The sequence below is a fragment of the Eublepharis macularius genome, chromosome 2 (assembly GCF_028583425.1).
Source record: "Eublepharis macularius isolate TG4126 chromosome 2, MPM_Emac_v1.0, whole genome shotgun sequence".
NCBI lineage: Eukaryota > Metazoa > Chordata > Lepidosauria > Squamata > Eublepharidae > Eublepharis > Eublepharis macularius.
In genome coordinates, this window is record NC_072791.1 from 197,134,878 (window position 1) to 197,158,734 (window position 23,857).

General features: G+C 43.2%; 1 protein-coding gene across 1 annotated transcript in view; it reads left to right on the top strand.

The window, feature by feature from the left end:
- The first annotated feature begins 1,223 nt into the window (after positions 1 to 1,223).
- The window catches only part of CERS6 (ceramide synthase 6), a 150,080-nt gene continuing 127,446 nt past the window's right edge, over positions 1,224 to 23,857 (top strand). Inside the window, exon 1 of the mRNA XM_054971640.1 lies at positions 1,224 to 1,480. Coding sequence (XP_054827615.1) covers positions 1,311 to 1,480 — 170 coding nt within the window. The 5' untranslated portion in view covers positions 1,224 to 1,310. The remainder of the gene's footprint in view (positions 1,481 to 23,857) is intronic.

The following is a 23,857-nucleotide window of genomic DNA, read 5'->3' on the forward strand; positions in this document are numbered from 1 at the left end:
ACACCTTTGGGAGTATGCTGTTTATTTTTAGTGTGAGTAGCTTTATTTTCAGGTTGCGCTCCTTTCCCAGGGTCTGTAGAAATCAGCTGCACAGTCCTCAACAGAACGGAGTATAAAACACTCAACTAGCCAGGCAATCCAAAATAGGTCTCCTCAGATATGGTTGCCAACTACAAGCCAGAAAATTCCTGGTTATAGGGGGGCAGAGTTGCCAGGGGTGGGGTGGAGATCTGGAATTACTGATCTCCTTCTAATGGAGACCAGTTTCCTTGGAGAAAATGGCTGCTTTGATATTATATGGCTGCTATGGTATTATACCCCACTGAGGTCCCTCCCTCCCCATACCTGGTTTATCCAGGCTCCACCCACAAATCTTCAGGTATTTCTCAAGTGTGAGTGGAGAACTCTAGGGGGCAGAGCTTGGGAGAGAGGAGGGAGCGCAGCAGAGATGTGATAGAGTCTACCATCCAAAGCTGCTATTTTCTCCAAGGGAACTGATTTCTCTAGTTAGTTTCATCTGGGTAAAGGTGTAAAGGAGCTCATACCTTGGAAATCTAGTTGGTCTTTAAAATGCTTTTGGACCCGGATTTTATTCAGTAAGTTGCAACTCTGGGAGAACTCTAGGCCCCACATGGCGGTTGGCAACCTTATACTCAGCTCTATTTAACGGGGCTTACTCCAGGAAAGCACCCTTAGGATTATGTTATTCGTAGTCCGCCTTTCTCACTGAGCCTCAAGGCGGATCACACAGCGCCCGCCAGGTATTCAAAGGTATTTCAATCCATATGTAACGGAGTATACACATGCACATTAGCAAAGACTGCACTGAGCATGAGGTAAACGGGCACATCGCCCGAGGGCCACATTTGCAGCTTTCTCTGCGTGAGCCTCCCGCTGCTGCCTGCATTATTTCCACACACGCTCAAGAAGGCACCAAAGGAGCGCCCCCAAAGGGACTTGCCGCAGGAAGGGCGGCAGTTAGGACCTTTCCTTTTGGGGAGGCTAGCCTGACACGTCCGGGAGCCAATGGGAGGGCGACGGCTGAAGAGCCTTGTGACAGGGGAGGCGGACCTTTCCCCCTCTCTCCCCGCGCGCTGTGCAGGAGGGGGAGAAGAGGGAGGGGCCGCCGCCGCCGCCGAGGGTGGGGCTTGAGGCGGCGGCGCTGGAGCGGGACTCGAGGCGCTGGAGGCGTGCGCGCACACCGGCTCGCTGGCTGGCTCTGGCTCTGGCTCCTGAGCATCTTCCTCGCCCAGCATCCCCCGAGCCCCGAAACGAGAGGCGGCGGCGGCGGGCGGCGAGACAAAGCAAAGATGGCAGGGATCCTCGCCTGGTTCTGGAACGAGCGCTTCTGGCTGCCGCACAATGTCACCTGGGCGGATCTGAAGAGCACCGAGGAAGCCACCTTCCCCCAGGCGGAGGACCTCTACCTCGCCTTCCCCCTGGCCTTCTGCATCTTCATGATCCGCCTGGTTTTCGAAAGGTGAGGCGAAGGCGGAGGGGCTTTTCTTTGCCTCCTGGAGAAGGAGCTGCTCCTGCCCGCTCTCTCTGTGTTATTTGATTCATCCTTCTAGTTCTTACCAGAGGGGGGCGAATAGTTGTGTAAGCTGTGTAGTTGGGGTTGTGTGTGTGTGTGGGGGGGCGCAGATCAAACTTCTCTGAAGAACGGGGCTCTGGAATGTGTGGGGGAGATAGTCTCCCACATCAGTCTGTCAACATGTGTGCCCACACAAAGATTTTATTTAATTTTACTTCATTTATACCTCGCCTTTCTCCCCAAAGCAGCTTACCGCCTTGTCTGTTTTATCCTCACAACAACCCTGTGAGGTAGGTTAGGCAAGGGGCTGCGTTTCCCATTTAAAATAGGTTTTAAAGTGAGCCCCCCCACACACATACCTTTAGACCACCTTTCCTTTCCCTCCTTTCCTCAGCCGATGCAGGCAGTTTTGTGGCTGGAAAGTGAAATTCCACAGAGGATAACCCCCAGCCTTGCTAATATCAGGTGGGCGGTAGGGAATTTTGTACTTTTGATGATCTGGAGAATTAAAAAAACAACAGGATTTGAGGCCGGTGGAGACCAACAAGATTTTTCAGGGGTAAGCTTTGGAGAGGGTGCCCTACTGCAGGAGAACTAAAGCTTTTTGAGACCGTGGCTTCTGCTTTTTTCTGGTCCTTCGCTGCCTTTTAACGTCTTTGTTGCTTTGTTTCTTAAATGAGAGAGAGCGGAGTTCAGTCACACCTGCTAGGCCCTCAGACCTGCTCAGCTAATGGCAAAGATGTGTGGGAAAGCGGATGTCAGCACCCAGTGACACTCTGCACATGCCTGGGGGTACATGCAGCTCTGTTCTTATGTCTCAGGTCTGCTCCGAGACATTTGTTTCTGGGTTGTGGGGCTGGGTCTCTCTGATCACTGGCTCTAGTTGTGCTCTAAATATCCCTCCAATGCATAGTTTTGTGTGTGTTCTTGATAACTTTGTATGGAACACCTGAGTGAAAATAAATTTGTTTCCTTTTGGAGTTTTCTGTAGAACATTGGCTTAGTTTGCAGCCTTTTAGAAAAGTGGATCCCTTTTAAAAGGGGGCAAAAACCTGGCAAGATTCTCACATCCAGTAGATTTTATCAGTATTCTCATTTTTACAGGATTCTCTTTGACATTCAACAAACTCCTAATATTTGCTATATAAAAAAGGTCAAAGGATAGTTAGCAATTTCTCCTTCTAGCTTTCCCTGAGTTCTCTTGAATTCCTTTCAAACTGAACTATAAACGACACAAATGGGGAGAATGGAAGAAAACAGAAAAATACAGAATTAATACAACTTGCTGATTGCCGTGGTACTTAACTAAGAGTGCTTCTTAAATTTCAGTGTTCATTTACATCCACATTGTACAGCTCATGTTTCCTGAGAGAGTCCAAAGAGAGTTTCAGGTGCGTAGCCATGTTGATCTGCAGTAGAATAACAGTCCAATAGCACCTTAGAGATTTTCAGGCTATGAGCTTTCGCGAGTCAAATCTCCCTTCTTTAGATACTGAAGGGTGCTCATACCCTGAAAATCTTGTTGGTCTCTTAGTTGTCAATGGACTCAAATCTTGCTAGTCCAAAGAGAGAACACTTCGTTGAAGGATTATTCCTTCTGCCCTCCATGCATCTGATGAAGAGAACGTGATTCTCGAAAGCTTATGCTACAATAAAATTGGTTAGTCTTAAAGGTGCTACTGGACTCTTTTTTATTATGCATAAAGAGTGTCCCTTTGTCAGCAACTAGTTTTATTCATCTGCATTAACAGGCAAAACTCTTCTAAGTTTTCTCTTTTTTTCACACTTCTGTTTCTTGTTTCAAAGGAACTGGTTTATTGTAGTTTTTAGAGTTTCCTGTGAAGATGACAGTGCATAGCTTTCGGGAGCAAATTAACTAATGATGCTTTATCTGATGTGGGGAAGTCGTGTTTGGTGACCATGCGCAAGCGTTTTCTACGTTTATCTTTCCATTGCTGCACAGTTGTCTTCAGTGTCCTGTCCCTTCCTTCATTTCTGCTATGGAGTTCTTGAAAAAAAATTACTTGTTAGTTTCATCTGTACAATACATGGGCATTGCAGGATCCCCCACCAAAGTACGTGTTGCTGTTGGTTTGTTAATATTAATTTTTTTTTTTGCAATCCAGCACTAGTGCACACATGTGCCCCATTGAATCACAGAAGAAAATCCTGTTCCTTGCAGCAGCGATAACAGGAGAAATTGGAGGAAGGGTGCACGGAGGAATATTGTATTTTTGAGAGGGATTGTAGCCAATGGCTTGGTAGCCTCAACCGTCTAACCTCTGGCAGGGCTTACTTGGTGCTGAGGGGCCATGGGAGCATGCAGAGGGAGTCTGCTGAGAGGTAGCAGGAATACATAATGGAGACGGAATAAATAAATATGTGCTGGTAGCACCTCGTGTCTTTCCTACTCCTGCTCCCATCTCTGTTTTATTTATTTTTATTTATTTATTTCGGATTTCTATTCTGCCTTCCCCGCGAGCGGGCTCAGGGCGGATAACAACATACTAAAAATACAATTAAAAATTCATATACGTTAAAAACAACACATTTAAAACAGGATGGTGGACAGCCTTCACAGGGAGGGTTGTGATTTATACACCCCTTTTTTTTTCAGGCCGGGGCCCACCCTCAGCCATATGTCTGGCGGAACAACTATGTCTTGCAGGCCCGGCGAAAAGATAGTAGGTACTGCTGGGCCCTGATTTCAGCAGACAGAGTGTTCCATCAGGTGGGAGCCAGGACCGAAAAGGCCCTGGCTCTTGTCGAGGCTAGGCGGGCCTCCTTGGGGCCAGGGACCACCAACAGCTGTTTGTCCCCTGATCGGAGTGTCTTCCAGGGAATATATGGGGAGAGATGGTTCCAAAAGCATTCTTTTGGAACAAGAATGCTTTATTATAATAACATTATAGTAACAACGTTCGATTTATATACCACCCTTCAGGACAACTTAATGCCCACTCAGTGGTTTACAAAGTATGTTATTATTATCCCCACAACAAAACACCCTGTGAGGTGGGTGGGGCTGAGAGCGCTCCAGAGAACTGTGACTAGCCCAAGGTCACCCAGCTGACTTCAGGTGGAGGAGTGGGGAATCAAACCCGGCTCTCCAGTTTAGAGTCCTGCGCTCTTAACCACTATTCCAAACTGGCTCCCTTATACCGTGCCCAACAATGTACAATACCAAGAATGCTTTATACCATGCCCAGCAATGTACAGGAACAATGCCTGTTCCTGTGGGCTTGTTTCCTTAGCCCCTCAGTTCACCTTTCTGGCACTATAGTATAGATGTTCTTCACAGTATGGTTCTGACCACTCTGTGTCACCCATCATTCCTAACATGTCTCTTCCTGTTGGGTGGGTTTCTGCTTTTCTGGATTCTTCCTCGCATGGGTGTTTTTAGATGGTTGCTCTTTAGCCTGCGAGTCAGGACTCTCCTATGGGTTAGGAGCCTCTATGGAGGTATAATTTTTCTTTTGCTGTCTTTTGAAAGAACCTGTTGCACAGATTAGAAGAGTGCCATGCCGCTTGCTTCTTTTTGCACGCTTGCTGAGAAGAGGAGTAGATCACTCAATGGCGGAGAGGATTTTCCCATGGCTTCTCTGACTGTTCACTTGTTGGCGCTTGGCTTGTGTTGGTCATCATCGCCAGTTGTTTTGGTCTGCTTTTTGTGGTCTTAATGTTTACAGTGGTGAAGTCATAACTCCAAGTGAGAGGAGTGTATTGCATAGAGGGTTCAGGTGCGTGGAATATTGCGTGGAATGATGGAGCATTAATTAATAAAATACCTGGCTAGTGTAGGTAGTTGAGAACCTGGCCAGGAGATGAAATGCACTTTGAATGTCTTGCTTTCCAGGTTACTCAAACAATTTATTGCTCTTCAAAGCTTCCTGGTATTCTCCATTTGGAATGTAGCAGATTGTCTACTCTTCCCTTCTTCATCTGTAATCCTCTCTTTGTTCTCTGCTGTTAGAGAGCAAATACATTCTTGACCTGCTGTATTCAAAAGCCCAAAAATGCACACCGAGCAACCTGATCTACCTGATGCTCTGCTATGTTTACAAGGATAGTCGGGCCAGATATTTTCTTCTGAAGAACCTAATCGCTTTAACTCTGCAGCTTCCGTAAAATGGAGCAAAGATTACATTTAAATGTAACATAATATTCATATTTCTGCCCTTATGGAGGAATATTTTGAGTTCTTTTTAAAAATCTCAATGACAGTGAAGTCTCAGAGTAACTGTTGCTGTAGGTTTCAGAAGCTAAAGGTAATGTAGAAGCTGTTGGTGTAAAGTGTGAACTGTGGGAACAACATTTTTGGGAAAGATGTCTTGAACCTTACCGAGGTGCAGATAGGACAGTAGGACACAGTTAATCTTGTCTGTGTGGCTATGCTTGGAAGTTTAATGTTGCATTGGCATATGTGGCCAATAAGACACATGTATACTATATGTGTATGAGTGTGAATGTGGCCCATTTTCCAGCTTATGAGGAGGGCAGGCTAGACATTGAATCAATCAGTCAGTTCCAAATCCATACACACAGAATCATAGAATCATAGGGTTGGAAGGGACTTTTAGGGTCATCTAGTCCAACCCCCAGCACAATGCAGGAAAATAGCCTGAAATAAAAGAAGAAACATCTTTCATCTGCTTCTCATTTTAAATGAGCTGCTGGCTTATATTCTATACCAGGCTTCAAAGAACGTCCCCAGTCTGGGCAGTTGCCCACACTGAGAATTGTAAGGCGTTTTTGACAAAGAAGTCAAGCTTGGAAAGCCCACAGATAGTCCAGGTGGAGTGAAATCAGAAATAAAGTATAAGCAAGGGAAGACTGCACAGTTCTGAACTCGAGAATTCACCAAGTTAGGCCGTAAAAAAGAACACTGAAGTAACACCCAACTCTAGAAATCCATGTCATGAATCAAATACTGCATGTTCCTGAACACACTATGCAATATACTCCTCTTGCTTGGGGTATACCAGATTCCAAGGATGAAGAAAATGAAGCAAGAGCTATCCATGCAGGCAAATATTTAGTTCCCAAACAGTGTCCAGGCACGTGGGCAGCAAGTATTCCAAAAGGGGAAAGCAGACATGTGTATGTACAGATTAGGTAGTCTAAAGCTACCTAAACATGGTTCCTTTGAAGCAAGTCCTAACATACACAGATTCTGGTTCCACTGATAGGGCAGGAGGCTTGGGTCATATTCTTTCCAGACTTAAAAGGAAGGAATGGGCAAGGTGGGTAAGCCAGGTATTTCTTAGTGGCCAGAAGGGAGTAAGAAGGTGGTTCTGATTCCTTGGAGTATTTCCAAAGTGGGGTGGGTATGTATGTTTGAAGTTTCAGTTTGATGAGTGAGATGTGACTTTGGCAGGAAATTCCAAAATATCTGAAGTTTGGGTGGTGGAGGGGTGTAATCCCCACTTGAAAAATGTGACGATCTATGGAACAATGTGAGAGTTGCCTTAGCTACTAGCACATTACTTACTACTGCTTAATGATATAATTTACATAGAGATGTGTGTATGTGCATACATACACAATGCTTTTTTGGTTTTTAAAAAAGGAGCTGGTACTCATAGGTATGGTTGCATTGATTTTCACTAATTGCCCTTTGGACTTGGGAGAGCCCCCCAAAAGATGCTGGTACTAGCTAGTATCACCACAAAAAAAGCCGTGTGTGTGTGTGTGTATTTGTTGTCTGTTTTCAAAGTGGAAGATGCGCTGTGGGCGCCATCCTTAAAGTTCACGGAAGTCACCACAGCCTCTCGGGCACGTGCAGGGAAGTTCAGAGATCTGACCTAGTTGTGGGAAATGCAAACGTGTGTACAATTGGAGTCTCGAGGAAAAGACCAGAGGAGACAGAAACAGGGCAAGAAGGTACTAATCAAAGAACGGGTGTTGCCAGAACACCCGCACTTAAGATAAGGGGGCTGTATACTATGGGGTCAGGGGAGAGGAATCCTAGATCAAGAGATTAGGTAGCTAAAGGTAAAAGTAGGCATTGTCCTGAAGAACATGAAATGGGATCATTAACATAAAGAAAAGAGGAATCCAAAATAAAGGAAGGCTGGGATACAGCACAGGGCCTAGAGATGGGTACTATTGACAGGAGGGAAGAATTCTGGGAAAGGAGAGAGCGAAGGGAACATACTGTTGCTAAGTTTAGAGTCTAGAGAGAGAAGCTCTGCTTGTTGTGGTTTCCATTGTCAGAGCACCACAGTGACCTGGCAACCTGGAGAATGGTGTGATTATACACCCATCTAGGGCTGCCAGTGCCCTGCTCCCTGCCATCACTTACCTGGCTGGCAGGGGGGGAAGGCATGTGGGCCAACTGTGTGCACTCCAGGTGGAAGGCATGCAGCCAAACTGGGCACATGTACTCTTGTGTCATAAGAAAATGCTGTCATTTCCGGCATGGCATGGAAGTGCCTGGTCGTGCTGGGGGTTGATTCTCTAAAAATCAGCCCCAGACTTAGAGTCTGGGGCTGATTTTTAGCGAAGTCACCCCTATTACTTCCACGTTGCGTTTGAAATAATGTAATTTTCCACAGACGTGGGAGCATCCGTGCGCTTTATGCATGTGGGATAAGTGCCCACCCCCACCCTCTGCCCTGGGAACTTGGCAACCCTACAGCCAGTTCTTCAGTTGTGGTTTTTTAAAAAAATGTTAGCAAGTCAAGACAAAAATGATGTGTCTAAAAGAGTCTTTCTGTCCAACTTTGGCATGTATCATCATTGCTGTGCCTGAAGGAACCTTGTTGAGTATGAGCTGCTGTGAAGATGCTATGGGCCTCTAACAGACTTCAGAAACAACACAGTTTCTGGAGTTCTCAGTGTGAACAATATCAGCTGAAGTAGGCTGTTCTAGGGTATAGATTTGGCCCCAGTTTGAGTAAGGAGTTTGTCTGTGTGGCTTTGCAGTTGAGTGAAGATCTAGGTTAGGAGTCCCCAACATGGTGCCCATGGGCACAATTGCGCCCACCAAAACCTTTTCTGATACCCGCCAAGTGTTTTTAGAAAATGAGTGGGGCCAGGTGGGGCTTTTGCACAGCATGGCTTCTGAGTATTGATTGGCTGTGCAGATTTTTAAAACCATTGCTTTGGCAGAAACTGCTTCTACAGCAAAATGATATTCATTGTGTGACTATAGGTAAGCTGTAGCAGCCATTTTGTGGCTGGTACCATCTCCTACAGCAGCCATTTTGTGGCAGCCATATTGTTGCTGTGCCCACCACAGTGTGTCAGAATTCCAAATGTGCCTACAGGCTCAAAAAGGTTGGAGTCCCCTGTTCTAGATCATGGCTATCCAATGCAACAACTCTGTTACAGCCGACTAACACGGCTGTTTCTCTGCTATATCATAGTGCCTTGGGATTTTAGGCACAGGGGCTGTGAATTTGATCAACACAATAGTGGTGAGGAAGCCTTTTCCTATGGGCTGCTTTCTGTACTCAAAATCCCACGTGCTGTTTTATGGCCTGTTGGGGGTAGGTGGGTGGGAATACGGGATCCTATGAATTACGGCATGCACTCTGTATTTTTCTTGAAACCAAAAGCGAGAAGATCAGCCATCGATCTCCTGATATTGCATGTAGTTTTTCCCTTCAGGAGCAAACCATGGATGGATGCTAAATTAGTCCCTATTGCCCCCTTTTTTTGCATTTTTCAGAAGCAGGTTTGGGAAGTAAGTACATCGGAGAGGAGTACCAGTGGGGTAACGGGGAGAACTTAACCCTGCTGCAGCTTCTCTACTCCACATTTCCCCTAGCTGTTTCTCCTTCCTGTAGTGTGGATGGGGCTTCAATCACTATTTTGCTGTCTGAAATATACCTTTTTGAATGACGCAACAAGGTGCTTTGGGAAACATGTCTTGTATTCCTGAGCCAACTTGAGAATTGCTGGTAGACAGTGGGGTACAAATACATCCTAAATAAACATGTGCTAAATATCTCCAAAGGGCTGAAATGACACTGGGGGTCTGAAGTGGGCTAATGGTGGTCAAAGGATTGCTGTCTCCTGCCCAGTACTCCTTCTTGTCATGTATCCACTCACCTTTTGGTTTTACTCTCTTCTCACTCTTGAGCATCTTAATTTATCAAGCAATTCCTAAATACCAAGTGAGTCTAGTTCTTGAATGCATACTAAATTAAGCAAGGCTATATTAAGATGGCTAAAGACAAAGTTGTTCAAAGCTCACCTTTCATCGTTTGTATCTGAAAGGAGAATTAGCTTGCCTTTACCGAGAGCTCAAAGCCTACATGGTTCCATATCTGTCCTTTCAATTAATTTTCCTTGGTCAGTTTTGAATGAAGTTAAAGACAGCACATTTCGTGTGATGCCTTATTATGAACAACATGTAAATATAGCGGCTTTTGTTCATGAAGGAAAAACAATTAGCCAAGGATGAAGTTTCAGCATGAGCTCTGAATTAACTTGTCTTTAGCTGCTCTCATGCAAGCCTTAATTAACTTCACTTCCTTGGAGGAAGGGGGAAGGTACTTTTTACTTCTTCAGGCAACTATTTTTAAAGCAACATGATTGAAATCTATAAGACAGCGTTATCATGAGAAGAAATTAGAAAAAATTCTGTGTTCTTTTACAAGCTTACATGAAATATGTACTGTTAGCCACTTGGTGGAGTGTTGTTGGGGACTGCAAAACTGGACATTTTCAAAGGTAACACAAAAGGGTACCCTTTAGTCAAGAATGTAACAGTTAACCCAAGACAAAAGTGGGAGAACTTTTTATTATTTTCCTGTAGAGAAGATGTTGCATTCTTACGCAATTTATGAATGCAGAAAATGAAAATCAGGTTATGCCACTTGTGAAAATTGCCTGTGTTTGAAACTTGGTTGTACCACTCTCGTTGACTTCAGTAGCAAAACAGTGAGGTCATTGAGAGATAGGATTGCCTGCTGACCTGCTTTTTAATAGATGTTTGATAACAACAACAGACGTTGTTTGATAACAATAATAGATGTTTAGATAGATGTTTGATAACAACAATAACAACAACATTTTAACGCCAACTCAGAGCAGTTTACAAAGTATGTTATTATTATCCCCACAACAATCACCCTATGAGGTTGGTGGAGTTGAGAGAGCTCTGGAAGAGTTGTGACTGACCCAAGGTCACCCAGTTGGCTACAAGTGGAGGAGTGGGGAATCAAACCCGGTTTTCCAGATTAGAGTTCTGCTGCTCTTAACCACTTATCCAGGCCAGTTGGAGAAACCCTATTTATGTTCAGTCAGTTTTGTTAGGCAAGTAAGTATGGCATATGTTTCAATTTCCTCCCAGATTTTTGTTCTTTTTCCCTTGGAGAAATACCCATGGCTTAAAAATTTCATTATCATATTGTGATGGAACTACACAGAGAGGTGGTTCTCTTACAGATCTCCTGATGAAGTGGTATGTGAAATGCGCCAGAATCTATAAGTATAAATTAAATATAATTTCCCACCACACCTTCATTTTTTTTTCTCTTCCTGGACACTCTTATTGCTGTGGCCCCCTTCTGTTTTTCAAAATTTCTGGAAATTTTACATCTCTAGCTTCATCCAACATGTTGATAGCAGATTCATAAAGGCCGAAATATGCATTATGGTTCAATAGTTTTTTGTTTTTCTTTTTTGCCAGTGCAGTCACGGGGATTGTTTTATTAAGGGGAAGGCTGTGTGGGAAAGAGAGAAAACTTTAACCCTTTCCTCTGTCATTTTCTTGCTGGAAAAACCCAGCCCTGAACTACTCTTTCTCCTGATGGGGAAATCTTACAGGGATCTGTATTGTTCCTCTGCCCTGGCAAGGGTAAAAGAATAGTGGGGGGGTTTCCAGCAAGAAAATGACAGGAGAAGAAAGGACTCAAGTTTTTCCTTTTATTGATAAAGCAATCCTAGCTGTTAAATTTGCAAAAGTAAAATAAGTATTTCAAGGAAAAGGTGAAATGAGTGGAAAGAGGTGGGGGATGAGAAGATGTGCCCGTCTACAAGAAGTCCTGTTTATGTGTTACAGTGAACACGTGTGCAGCCTGCACATATGCGCGTACACCTGTTTGTAAGAAAGAGCTAATGTATGTTCACTTTACAAATGAAACTGGGGACCAGTACCTGGATAAATCTGGGGTTTCAATCGCAATGCTTGGCTGTACATTAGTTGAATGTGACCTGAAAATTACTTCACACATGTCAAATGTATTCTGTACACAGATCGTACAGGTGTTCACTGTAACTTGTGAACAGGCCTTGTGTGAACCAGCTATAACACACTGCTAATTATTTACTTCATTTATCCTGTGCCTTTCTCGCTAGTGGGGATCCAAGGCAGCATATATTATTCTCCTCTCCATTTTATCCTCACAACAACCCTGTGCGGTGGGCTAGGGTGAGTGTGTGTGACTGGCCCAAGATTGTCCAGAAAGCTTCTCTGACAGAGCGGGGATATGAATCTGATTCTCTAACACAGGCCTTGACCAGTTTTCTTTGGCTCTAAAAACCAGACTTGTTTTTTTAATCTTCAGAGTTTCATATAGCAATTTGTTCTAATTACTGCTCTCACAAAATCTTATCCCAACATCTTCACAGTTCCTTATAATGTTATTAAAGATAATATTATTAAAGATTTGTTTGGTGTAGTGATTAAGAGCGGCAGAACTCTAATCTGGAAAACTGGGTTTGATTCCCCACTCCTCCGTTTGAAGCCAGCTGGTTGACTTTGAGTCAGTCACAGCTTCTCGGAGCTCTCTTAGCCCTACCCACCTCACAGGGTGATTGTCATGAAGAAAATAACATCACACTTTGTAAACTGCTCTGAGTGTTAAATTGTCTTGAAGGATGGTATATAAACTGAATGCTGTTGTTGCTGCTGTTGTTATTATTATGGGTGTGTGATTCGGGTTTCAGATTTGGGTAAAGTACCTGAGTTGGACCCGATTTGCAATGATTCGGGATTTCCGTATTGCTTTGGGTCAAGGGGTTTAAATGCCCCTTTCCGTGCTGCTGTAAAGGAGGAGGCGGTGTGGGCCCTGCAGGAGCCGGCTCCGGGCTTTCCTGTTGCCCAGCTGGCCCGGGGGTAGGGTTGGGGCTTGCTCCCCCTCACTTCAGTATGCTCTGATTCTTTACAGAGCATACCGAAGCTCCGTATTCCGGATTTTTGGGCGGTGCACACCCCTAATTATTATTTAAACAGATGTAGGAATGGCCTTGTTTGTCATCACTACTACAAAAAGCTAACTCCTAACCCTAGCTTAACTTCTCCCCTATTTCTGAAAATTCCATTATGTCTTGAAAAACTCCATTTAATTTAATATTGGAGCTAGTATAGAAAGCAATGATTGAGAAATGAATTCATCCATCATTGGAATGGTGTAACGTTAATATATATACAACCAATGACAAAAGCTTCATGCACATGTATTTTTATGCCATACAACAAAACATATTCTCATGTGAAATGATAAATAAACTTTGGAATTCTCATGGAGATACACTACAGTAAAATCATTGCTAAAAACACTAAACGCCGCAGTGACATTTCCAGGTTTTGTGGTGACCTGGCGCCTGGGATTTGTCAAGCCCTGCTGTGTTCGCTATACCACTCTGGAAATGGCTCTGAAAGTGTAATCCTTGCCTTGCTTTGGCCATCTAATGTGTACAGGCTCCTTCTGTCTGCTGTGTTGCTGATTTGCAACTGAACAGATTAGCTTGCTTTTTCACTTTAATCCTATTCATACAGTGGATAACAAAAGGCATTTATTCATTTACTAGAACATAATTTCATCTGCTAGCATTCTGTGGTAAAGAGACTGAAGTTGCAGTTCCCATGCATTTGGAGTAAGTGCCAGTAAACAGAATAGTAAAGAGTTCAGTAGCACCTTTAAGACTAACCTACTTTATTGTAGCATAAGCTTTCGAGAAACACAGCTCTCTTCATCAGATGTAGTAAACAGAATGGGATTTTCTTCTAAGTAAACATAGGATCAGGTGGTGGGTAACTTTCTCTACATATTTAGTGTCTGTTTAAAGTTGTATAGAGTGAATGTCCTTCACAGTATAAGCTTCCTTTTGGCCTGAAAGTGTATACCAGTGGGCATCAGTCTTACCATGTTATACATGATGCATTCTTAATTTCGGTCTAATATTTCGTTTAATATTTTGTAATCCATTTCAAGCATGTTTAGCAGAAACGCAAACTTACGACTTTCTTCTGGCTTGAAAAATGAAAATGTGCCAGGATGACGCACTGTATTTGGCAAAATTAGCATATTTCTGCACTTAAGAACTTTGGTGCAGAAATAGGCACCAACTATGTTCATGTTGACTTGATGCTAAATGCAGCTGGATTCAGTGGGACTTACTCCAAAGTAAATGCGCATAGGATTGCAGCCTTAATCATTTTATGAAGGACTCTTATCTGCTGTGACATTAAAATGTCAGTTACATTTTTAAATTATAACTCTCAAGATAATTACTCTTTCTACAGAACCATAATTGCATATAAGAATTGTATAGAAGCAAATTGCTTAGCATTTTCTGTAGGTTTGTTTCAGGCAGGAGGAAGGGGATGCTTAGAGATCTCCACAGTGCTTCAGAATTGCTTGTTTAGGTCTGGGAGCAAGAATTTTAAATATGAAGTGTTAGCATCAAATATTAAGCCTTATTCTCAGGAGAGGGCTGAAAAAAATATTTTAAATTCCTAAGTGCTCTATTACAGGCAATTTCAAGGCATCTGGGTTTTTGGTTAAAATGCAAAGAAAATGGCTGCGCAAACTCTCCCTTTCCATGATCGGCATTGCTGGTTTTGGAATATTGCTGACCACAAGGAGGGAGAGTTTGTATGGTCGCTTCCTCTGTGTGGTTGCCCCTGCAGATAACCTGGTGCTTGTACAGAGGAAGGAGGTTAAACAGCACACTTCCTGCTGGTCTCCCAGCGCACTCATGGAGCTGTTGTGTGCACAGGGCTTTTGTGGTAATTATACAGTTATAAGAAAGGAGGAAGGAGAGAGATTTGGCAAGGAGAAGAGGCGGACATGGCCAAATCTGCATAGGTTAGTTGAAATAATCAGCCAAATTCTTGGTTGCAGGCTTCTTAATTGCAGATTTCTTAATCTTAGTATTAAATGATAATGGTAATAACATGATCTAGTTCATGTAAACAGCAGATCTGTATTTTTGCTAGTATGACCTGCGATCACAGTTGGAAGCTCCAAGAATAGCTTATTATTGGGGAGAAGTGTGGACCATAGCCCTTCTCTCTGATCGCTAGACTTCTGTATGAAGGACGTTTTGTATTGAGGAAAATTGCCACATGAGACCTCCACCTGTCGTCTGAAGTGCTGCAGAGCAGACAGAACCAGTTTAATAATAAAGCAGTTGACCCCTATGAAAGTCACAAAAGGAGGCCACTCACTGACAGGTCTCTGTATTCTCTGAGGAGAATTCCTCAGGTATGCCAAAAAACATGTTTGTGTAAATTAAAAAAGGGAAGAGGGGGAATGGCCCCAAATGGCCTAAGGATTCGATATGTTGCAGATATATGGAATATTGAGAGCCTTTTTTTTAAAAGGTTGATGTGAGCTGTAAATAGCTTATTCAGGCCTGTAAGACTTGAGAGAATCCTAGAGGAAGATATTTGGGGAGGTGGGATTTCCAAATCCTTCCCATTTTTTGTTGACCTTTAACATATTTACTGGTAAGTTTGCTTTTTGTGAAAATTAGATCTTACTCGACGACGACATTTTAAATTTAAACAATGTTTATAATAATATTCTTAATAACAACGCCTTTTATCAGTTTTAACACTTGTGAAATGTTTCAGTTTGGTTCAGTTACACATCTTTCTAGTTTGAGGTGCTGTTTCCAAGGTACAGTTTGTCTTTTACAAGCCCACAATTGTTTCTTGTTGTTTTATGTTGGTGATATAATTCATTTGTGGCTGTATGAATGCTCATCATGGGCCAGTATGGACTTGTCAGAAACAGCCTGGATGTTTTCTGAGATTAGGCAACAGATATTTGCTTAGCGACTTCAAACCACCTGTGACTGTTGGGAGAAGGATAAAGATGCCACCTGACAATCCTGGAGGGGCTTCTCTTGTTTAAGAGAAAGAATCCCTCATAAGTGGAAATCCATAAACATTTCTTAGATTAATGGAAGGGAGGGTGCGTGTGTGTGTGTGTGGGGGGGGTTCAAAGGAAACTTTGTTCTAATGTTCTGTCTCCCCCACCCCTGTTCTTTAAACTAAGTATCACTGAGGGCCAAGCTACACATGACGAATGACACTTGAACAGCAAGTGTATTTCTCCCTGTTCACTTGCACTCCACTCAATCCACTTGCCGTTCAAGTGTCATTCGTCATGTGTAGCTTGGCCCTGAGTTAGAGGATCTGCCTGTAATTAGAGTTGCCAATGGTTTTGTTTAACTAATCAGTAGCCCATTGTGGCTGAAGGGCAAGGGACCTTCCTCTGTTTCCCCCCAGACTTAAAATTATTTATTTATTTATTATATTAGATTTTTAGTCCGCCCTCCCCACCAGGTGGGCTCAGGGCAGAGTACAACATTTCAATTTACATAAATAACAGTTAAAAACGGATAAAACGTTCTACAAATAACATTAAAAGAACTTTATACAATAAATGCAATACAGCTTCTCTTCAGATGACGATGATAAAATACTGGGTAGTAGTCATTCCGTTTCCTTAGGAGATGCTGGGAATCATAGTTTCAGAGAGGGTAAATATTCCAACACAGGCTGGTCAGCAACCTCACCAAACTGCATTGGTCAAAATTTTGACAGTTTGACTAGTTGGAAACCCATATGCGCTTACTGTGTAGTTTAGTCCTCAGAAAAATTTCTGAGGGCCTCACTAGGGCCGTTTCCACACACATTGAATAATACAGTTTCGATACACTTTAGAAATCCTTTGGAAGTGGATTTACACTTTGGAAGTGGTTTCACACACTTTGGAAGTGGTTTCACACACAAAAACCCAATTCCAAATGATCGCTAAAGAGCATTGAAAGTGCATTATCCAGCGTATGTGGAAGCAGCCTAGGAGTGATTCCGCACACGTTGGATAATGCACTTCCAATCCTCTTTATAGATCATTTGGAACGGATTTTTCCATGTGAGGAACAAAAAATCCACCTCAAACGATTGATAAAGTGCATTGAAAATGCATTATCCAACGTGTGCGGAATCACTCTGTGGCCGTTTCCACATGCTGTTAAAGAGACGGTCTACTTACTGAACGCTGGCGTTTTTTTTCACAGATTCCAGATGCCTTCGATTTCAAAGTGGAAGCAGGCAGTTTCTCTTGCGTCTGATCAGCGTCCTTGACCCGGCACAGGAAAGAGCGGGAAATCCCGGTCTCAGAAAAGATGCTGATTAGATGCAAGACAAACTGCCTGCTTCTGCTTTGAAATCGGAGGCATCTGGAATCTGTGAAAAAAAATGCCAGCATTCAGTAAGTAGACCGTCTCTTTAACAGCATGTGGAAACAGCCTAGGTGTGCCTGGACGGAAGGGAAAGAATTCATGTGTATTTAAACATATGTCTACCTGTTTGCTTCTAAAATAGGGGATCCTGTCCTAAGAAAAATGGAGTTTGCAGGCAAGGATAGTCAAATCCTGCCCCTCCTCTTCTGTGTTCCCTGTATTCTGTCACTTAAAACATCCCCCCACCCCACCTCCCAAAATGTGGCACAGATGTAGAATGAGCTGGGCTAGAAGAAAAGTGCTGCTAGCACTGAAATTCAGCAAAGTGGGCATGGGCAGGCTTTAGCTCTCCCTGCATGCAGTTGTGGGGGTACCTGTACTTAGGCATATGCTTATGTTGAACATGGTCCACTTTGGCCCAAATTCGCATAAATATAGCCTGAGTTTAAGGAAGCCTCTTCTTGCTTCCCGTTCGTAGGCCAAAGGAACCATTGTCTTGAGCTTGAGCTTTATACTGAGAGCTAAGCCACAACTGACGAATGACACAGGTTGGACACTTGTCAGCTTCCCTCAAGTTTTGATGGGAAATGTAGGCAGCTTGGCGGAATGTTGGACAAGTGACAGTTGAAAAGTCCATTGGACAGCAGTTGGAGAGCTAAGCTGCAAAACCAGGATGCCTACATTTCCCACCAAAACTTGAGGGGAGCTGACAAGTGTCCAACTAGTCAAGCGTCACTTGTGGCTTAGCCCTGAGAGACAGTGGCTAGAGTATCAGCTTAGGATCTGGGTGACCCAGGTTTGATTCCCCCCTAGGCCATGGAAGCTTTCTGGGTGACCTTGAGCCAGTCGCACACATTCAGCCTAACCCACCTGACAGGGTTTCTTGTGAGGAAAAAGTGGAGGAGAGGAGAATGATGAAAACCACTTTGGATCCTCTTTGGGAAGGAAGACAGGTATAAATGAGGTAAAATAAAATAAATATACCTGGCTATGAGAACATGCCCCAGTCTGGGCACAGACCAACACAACGATAACCATAGGATTGTTGACAAAGTGATGAGGATCCTAATGTAATTTTGCAAGGAGTACTGAGATCTTATTGAAATCAGGGAGGTCATTACTGAAGGGTATAATTAACACATTCAAGCAGTCATTATAACACCAGGCATACAGCAACCAGTGCCAAATTCTAGACTGCCTGTGTGAAGATGAAGATATTCCAAATGTACCACATTTTGTGCAACATGTAGCACTCAGGAAGGGAAGGCAAGAGGCTAAAGAAAGTAGGGCAATTGAGTAAGCAAGGGCTTTTACAGTGCACTATTAAGCAGTTGTGCTCTTCTTAGCCCATCTACCTGGATAGAAGGGTATAAATCTGTTCAGGTTGGCACTATTGTCTACCTTTCTGTGAAGGCCAAGGCAGAGGTTCAGGTTTCAAGGTAGAGTTCCAAACATCTGGACATCAGATAATCCAATGAGAAAAATCCGAAGTGGAGGTTGCACTGTAGTTCCAAAGCTGGTAAAGAGGTGAGAACATGTGATGGGGTGCCCAGAGCTGGGCATGTTGCCACTCATGAGATGGAGGTAGTCCTGAACAGGTTAAAGAAGAATCAACAGGGTTCCAATAAGTAAGCTATGTGAATCTGTGATTTGTGGATAGGTTGTGGCTTCAGTTATAGGGTCAGTAACTTGTGCAAAAGAAAATATTACTTTTTCATGGATGTGAAAATAAGGAAAGGGGATCCAGGTGAGCTCCCCAAGAGTCTCTATATGAGATGCCTCCGTGAGTGTTCGTCAAGAGTAGAGAGACGCAATGTTAGCCAGGAAGAGTAGTTTAAAAAGACAGAGCGTGCCGAGATTGCTCCTCAGAGGGTTTGTTAATTTCATCTTTGCCTCCCGAAGACTCTGTCAATTTCAACTCTCCAGTCTAAAACTGTTCGGTATGGCAACCAGAGGGCAGAGAGGAATGGAAATGGGCTGGAGCTGCCTTCCAGAGCCGGGCTTGGACTTGGAGAGGTTATAATGAACTGAAGTTTCCCTTCTGACATTTCACAGCCCCTTCACACAGTTCCAGTATATAGCAAAGCCTTTGCCTTGCTGCCCTTCCTGGCTACCATTGTATGTCTTGACACGTGTTCTTCATATGTCACATGTCTTGTGTTGAGAGACTCTCAGAGGAACACAGGATGGAAAGGAGGAGAGGGAGGCTGACCAAATGGAGTCTTGGTGGCAGAATCCCCTCCCCCCTTTAAGTAGATCGTCCGTCACATTAGACGTGAATAAGTAGATATGTTTGTAAATGAGCATAGCTGTGAATTGTATGAATCTCCATACTTTCTAGTGGAATAGAATTTGTTTTTATATTACTTATGAATGTTTATTTTTTTAAAAAGCTTAGTGGTTCCGTTAAAGATTTGTTTGCTAGAAATGGCATAGCCATGTTGGCATCCATTTCATCTTAACTGGGGTAAGATTCTGTCCAGCGTTGTGGCAATTAGAAATATTGCTTAACTCTTTAAAAGTGAAGGAAATGATGATAATTTCCAGTTCCCCTTCCTCCTCCAAAGCCATATGTTGATTCCCACAGGGAGGGAAATCTCCCGATGGCTCTTAGTTTTTGAAGCAGAAATGAAATTTTAATTGTAGCTTGCATGATTGTTACCCTTATTCTTTTTGATTTTGTAAACTTTTAACCATTGTGACTCATGCATTGACAGTACTTGATAATATCTGGAATGCAATGCAAATAGAGTACTGGGCCCTTTTCACACCACTTACCTGTTCCTGGAACGTAGCAAAACATCACACAAAAAACGCGGACATAGCGTCTTCTTGTGAGAGTTTTGTGCGAAGTCGTGCAAAACCCTTGCGAGAAGATGCTATCTTCCGTGGGTTTTGCGCGATGTTTCGCTATGTTCCGGGAACAGATAAGTGGTGTGAAGAGGGCCCTGTTTCATTCGTGGATTCTGAAGCAGATGAACCCATCTCTCTGCTGATGTAACCATCTCTCTTTGTAAGAGAAAGGGCAGATTGCGTTCTTTCACAGGTATGCACAAAACGCACAACCACAGATGTCTTCAGAAATAGAACATGCAATCTTTGGCAATATTTCTGAAAGTCTGTTTTGTGTTAAAGAGCCTGGCAAGTCATTTTTTATTTTACATCCGCTATCCTCTTCCTTTCCCTCCGTTTAAATGTCACCTCAATTAAATCAAAATTCTTCTGGCATGTCTCCCCCCTTCCTCTATTAAATGATATTCTCCTCCCTTTAGTTAACAAAAAATGTTCAGCACTTAAGACACAGTAGGATTAGGTTTTCTGAACTAGAAAAACTGTAGTGTTGTTTGGTTTCCTTATTTGGGGCTCTCTGATGTAACTGTGAGTAGAACAATGTATACCAGTACCATGAAAGAGACTAGAATGAATGGAAACATTTTTAGTTTAAAATAAAAAGCTGCCCCCCTCAATAAAACACCCTGAAGTACATAAAATTGGCTGAGATTGGCTAGAGCCACTAGAGAAAGATTTGACCTAGTTCTGTCAATCTGTTCAGTGCAACAGACAGTTGTTTAATCTGCACGGTCTTAAAAATGAAATGTACTCATGTTTCTGGTTAGAAAAATTCACAGTTGTGTATTTTTAAGGGCTTGCAGATCAAGTGTTAAGGCAAGCATTGAAATAGTAAAGTCAAGTTTTACAGGGTTTTAAAAAAATGCTTGTTATGTTTTCTTCTTATATTGCAACGTAGGTCAGTATTCAGAGCAATATGTCCATCTCGGTTGTGAGGGACTGAATGCATACCTTTCTGCTTTTGCAGTGTTTTTTTCCCTATCACTTCTGTGTTTCTAGATGAACTAAGAATGCAGGCCGCACTAACATATGAGGGTTTTTTGGGGTATTTTTCTATTGCCACAGATGATTCTAGGAAATCTTGGCAACCTTTTGTGTGTTGCAAGTGAAAGGGAAAGGCTTGGTGATGTTGTCATCTTCTGACTGGATCCTTGGACACAGTAATGTATGATGGCATCACACCGCCCTATCTGTTTCCTTACATTATCTTAAGATTCATGGGGTGTCTATTGTCTGGCTTGATGTTCACCCAGGCAAAAATAGATGCCAGTAACATCAATGTGCTGGTGAAATTCAGCATTAACTAAAACGAGTGTCATGTTAAGGTGGTAGAGAGTGCCTTCAAGTCAGAGTTGACTTATGGCGACCCTTATGCTGGGGTTTTCATGGCAAGAGAAACTATCAGAGGTGGTTTGCCATTGCCTGCCTCTGCAACTCTGGTCTTTGTTGGCGGTCTCCCAGTATCTTATTCCAGGACACCAAAATACTGGACAACACTTCCAACTACTTTGTCAGACTGCACAGGGAAGCCATTGAAATTCACAAGCATAAGCAAAACTTCAACAGGAAAGAAGAAACCTTAAGAATGAACAGAGCATGGTTTCCAGTTCTGAAAAACACCAGGCTAACAAAACACTCTACACCCGACAATAGCCCTGCAGAGAAGATTAGCACATCAAGCACCAATCCATAAGCAAAAGAACCTCCTCAGGATACAGTGAAGCCTCCGTCCATTAGCATTCCACACCCTGGGAAACCCTTACAGGATGACTCAGCTCAACCCCACCCCTCCTGAGTAGATATAAATGACCTGCCAACACCTTTTCCACACTGTGACACTGAGAGATCTCTGTCTTTTGGTGCTACACCTCTGAAGATGCCAGCCACAGCTGCTGGCGAAACGTCAGGAACTACAATGCCAAGACCACGGCAATACAGCCCGGAAAACCCACAACAACCAATAATAATAATAATAATAATAATAATAATAATAATAATAATAATAGAAGATCTGGTCTTCCCAGCTCTTTTATCTATTTATCTGAAAACAGTGTAGTTGCTACATGTGTCAAAACACTTGTATATCCTCCAAGCAGGTTTGTGAGAATATGGCTCACTTTGCAATGGGGGCCCAAGTCCACATTTAAAATAATCCAGTGTAAAGAAGCTGCCTTCTTTTGTCTTTGTTGAGTTGCAGGTTATAACACCCAGTTATAAACGACTGTCAAATGTAAACAGTAGCCCATATATTATTTATATGATTCATGTATACCTTTGCCATTCTCCATAATGGATACTCAAAGGAGGTTACATTGTTCTCCCCTCTTCCATTTATCTTCATAACAACCAGGGCTTTTTTTCAGCAGGAACGCGGTGGAACGGAGTTCCGGCACCTCTTGAAAATGGTCACATGGCCAGTGCCCCGCCCCCTGATCTCCAGACAGAGGGGAGTTTAGATTGCTGTGGCACAGAGGGCAATCTAAACTCCCCTCTGTCTGGAGCTCAAGGGGCGGGGCCACCAGCCATGTGACCATTTTCGCAGAGGGCAACCCACTGAGTTCCACCACCTCTTTTCCCAGAAAAAAAGCCCTGATAACAACCCTGCGAGGTGGGGTAGGCCAAGAGTGTGTGAATGGTCCAATGTTACCCTGCAAACTTGCATGGCAGAGCAGGGATGAGAACCTGGGCCTCCCAGATCCTAGTCCAACATTCTGACCACTACACAAGGCCCAGATAAGGTGAAATTCAGAAATGATCTTTATTAGGTGGAATAATAGGGAAGTAAGTTGTAAGCTTGACAGCAATACGAAGCACTTAACACTAAGTACTTGACAAAGAGCAAGCACCCAACTTCTGAGCAAGACATTCCACTCAGAATGGGAGGCAAAGAAAGAAGAGATTTATAATGATCAATCCTGAAGGACCAACCAGGAATCTAACATCAGTTAGGACTGGGGGGGTGGGGGGGTGGAATATAAGCCTGGGGGTGGGGAATATAAGTCTGAGGGCTCATATGCAGCCCGAACAATCCACATTCAGCAGCCACCGCTATACTGATCAGTCTCTCAGGATGAGAAAATGACCCTGAGTTTTATCTTGAGCAGGCGCACTTAGCTTCTTCTTATTTTGCATTGGTGCAGTTGAAAAAGCAACGTATCATTCATTCGCTTTCTTATCCCAAACAACCACTCAGTATAGCAGTCTCAGCTGGACTTGCTGGGACCGGGCAAGGCACTCACTGCCCACGTCACCAGACCCACAGAGACTGGGAACAAGCTCTGTACCACAGAGAAGCAGTTCACACTGTGTGTGTGTGTGTGTGTGTGTGTGTGTGTGTACTTGCTTCTCCCTTCTGTGTGCTTCCTCCTGGGCTTCTGTTCTCCGTTCCGTGCTAATAGCCATCGGACACTTTCTCCAACTGTGCAGCTAAGCTTGAGCCTGGCTATTTCTGCATATTCAGGTATGATGGGAGAAGAGTCGGTGATTGCAATTTGGGAGATGACAGAAGCTGAATGAAGGAAGTAGCTGTGAAGTTGGCTGTTGCTCACAAGGTTTGGTTGTCCATGAAAGTTTGGGAAGGAAAAGTTACCCCTGATGAATAATTAAAAAATCAGCAATGTGGTTCTAAAGAGAAGAAAGCTGGAAAGACCCACATGTTCTGAATATAAAAAAGGGGAGGTACTTCAGTTAATAAAATGTTGTGTGAAATAAATTCTTGTCAGTGTTGATACCATATTGAGATGTATTACATTATATGTAGCAGTATTTCCAAAGGGAGTTTGTGCAACTTTGTTGTACATCTACATCTTGTTTCCAAATTTAATTAATTCTTAGATCTCTGTTTGATTAGTATTTGTACATAACCACGCTTCACAAGTACAATTTTTTGTCTGGAAGCCTGCCTGCATTTTCTTAGTGCCTGGCGTTGGGTTGTTTCTGTATGTATAAGCAGGCAAGGAGTGAAGCTTAGATGGAGGACAAGATGGTTTTCCCAAGTTTAAAATAATGGTCTCCATGGTGGTACTAGTAAGGAAGTGC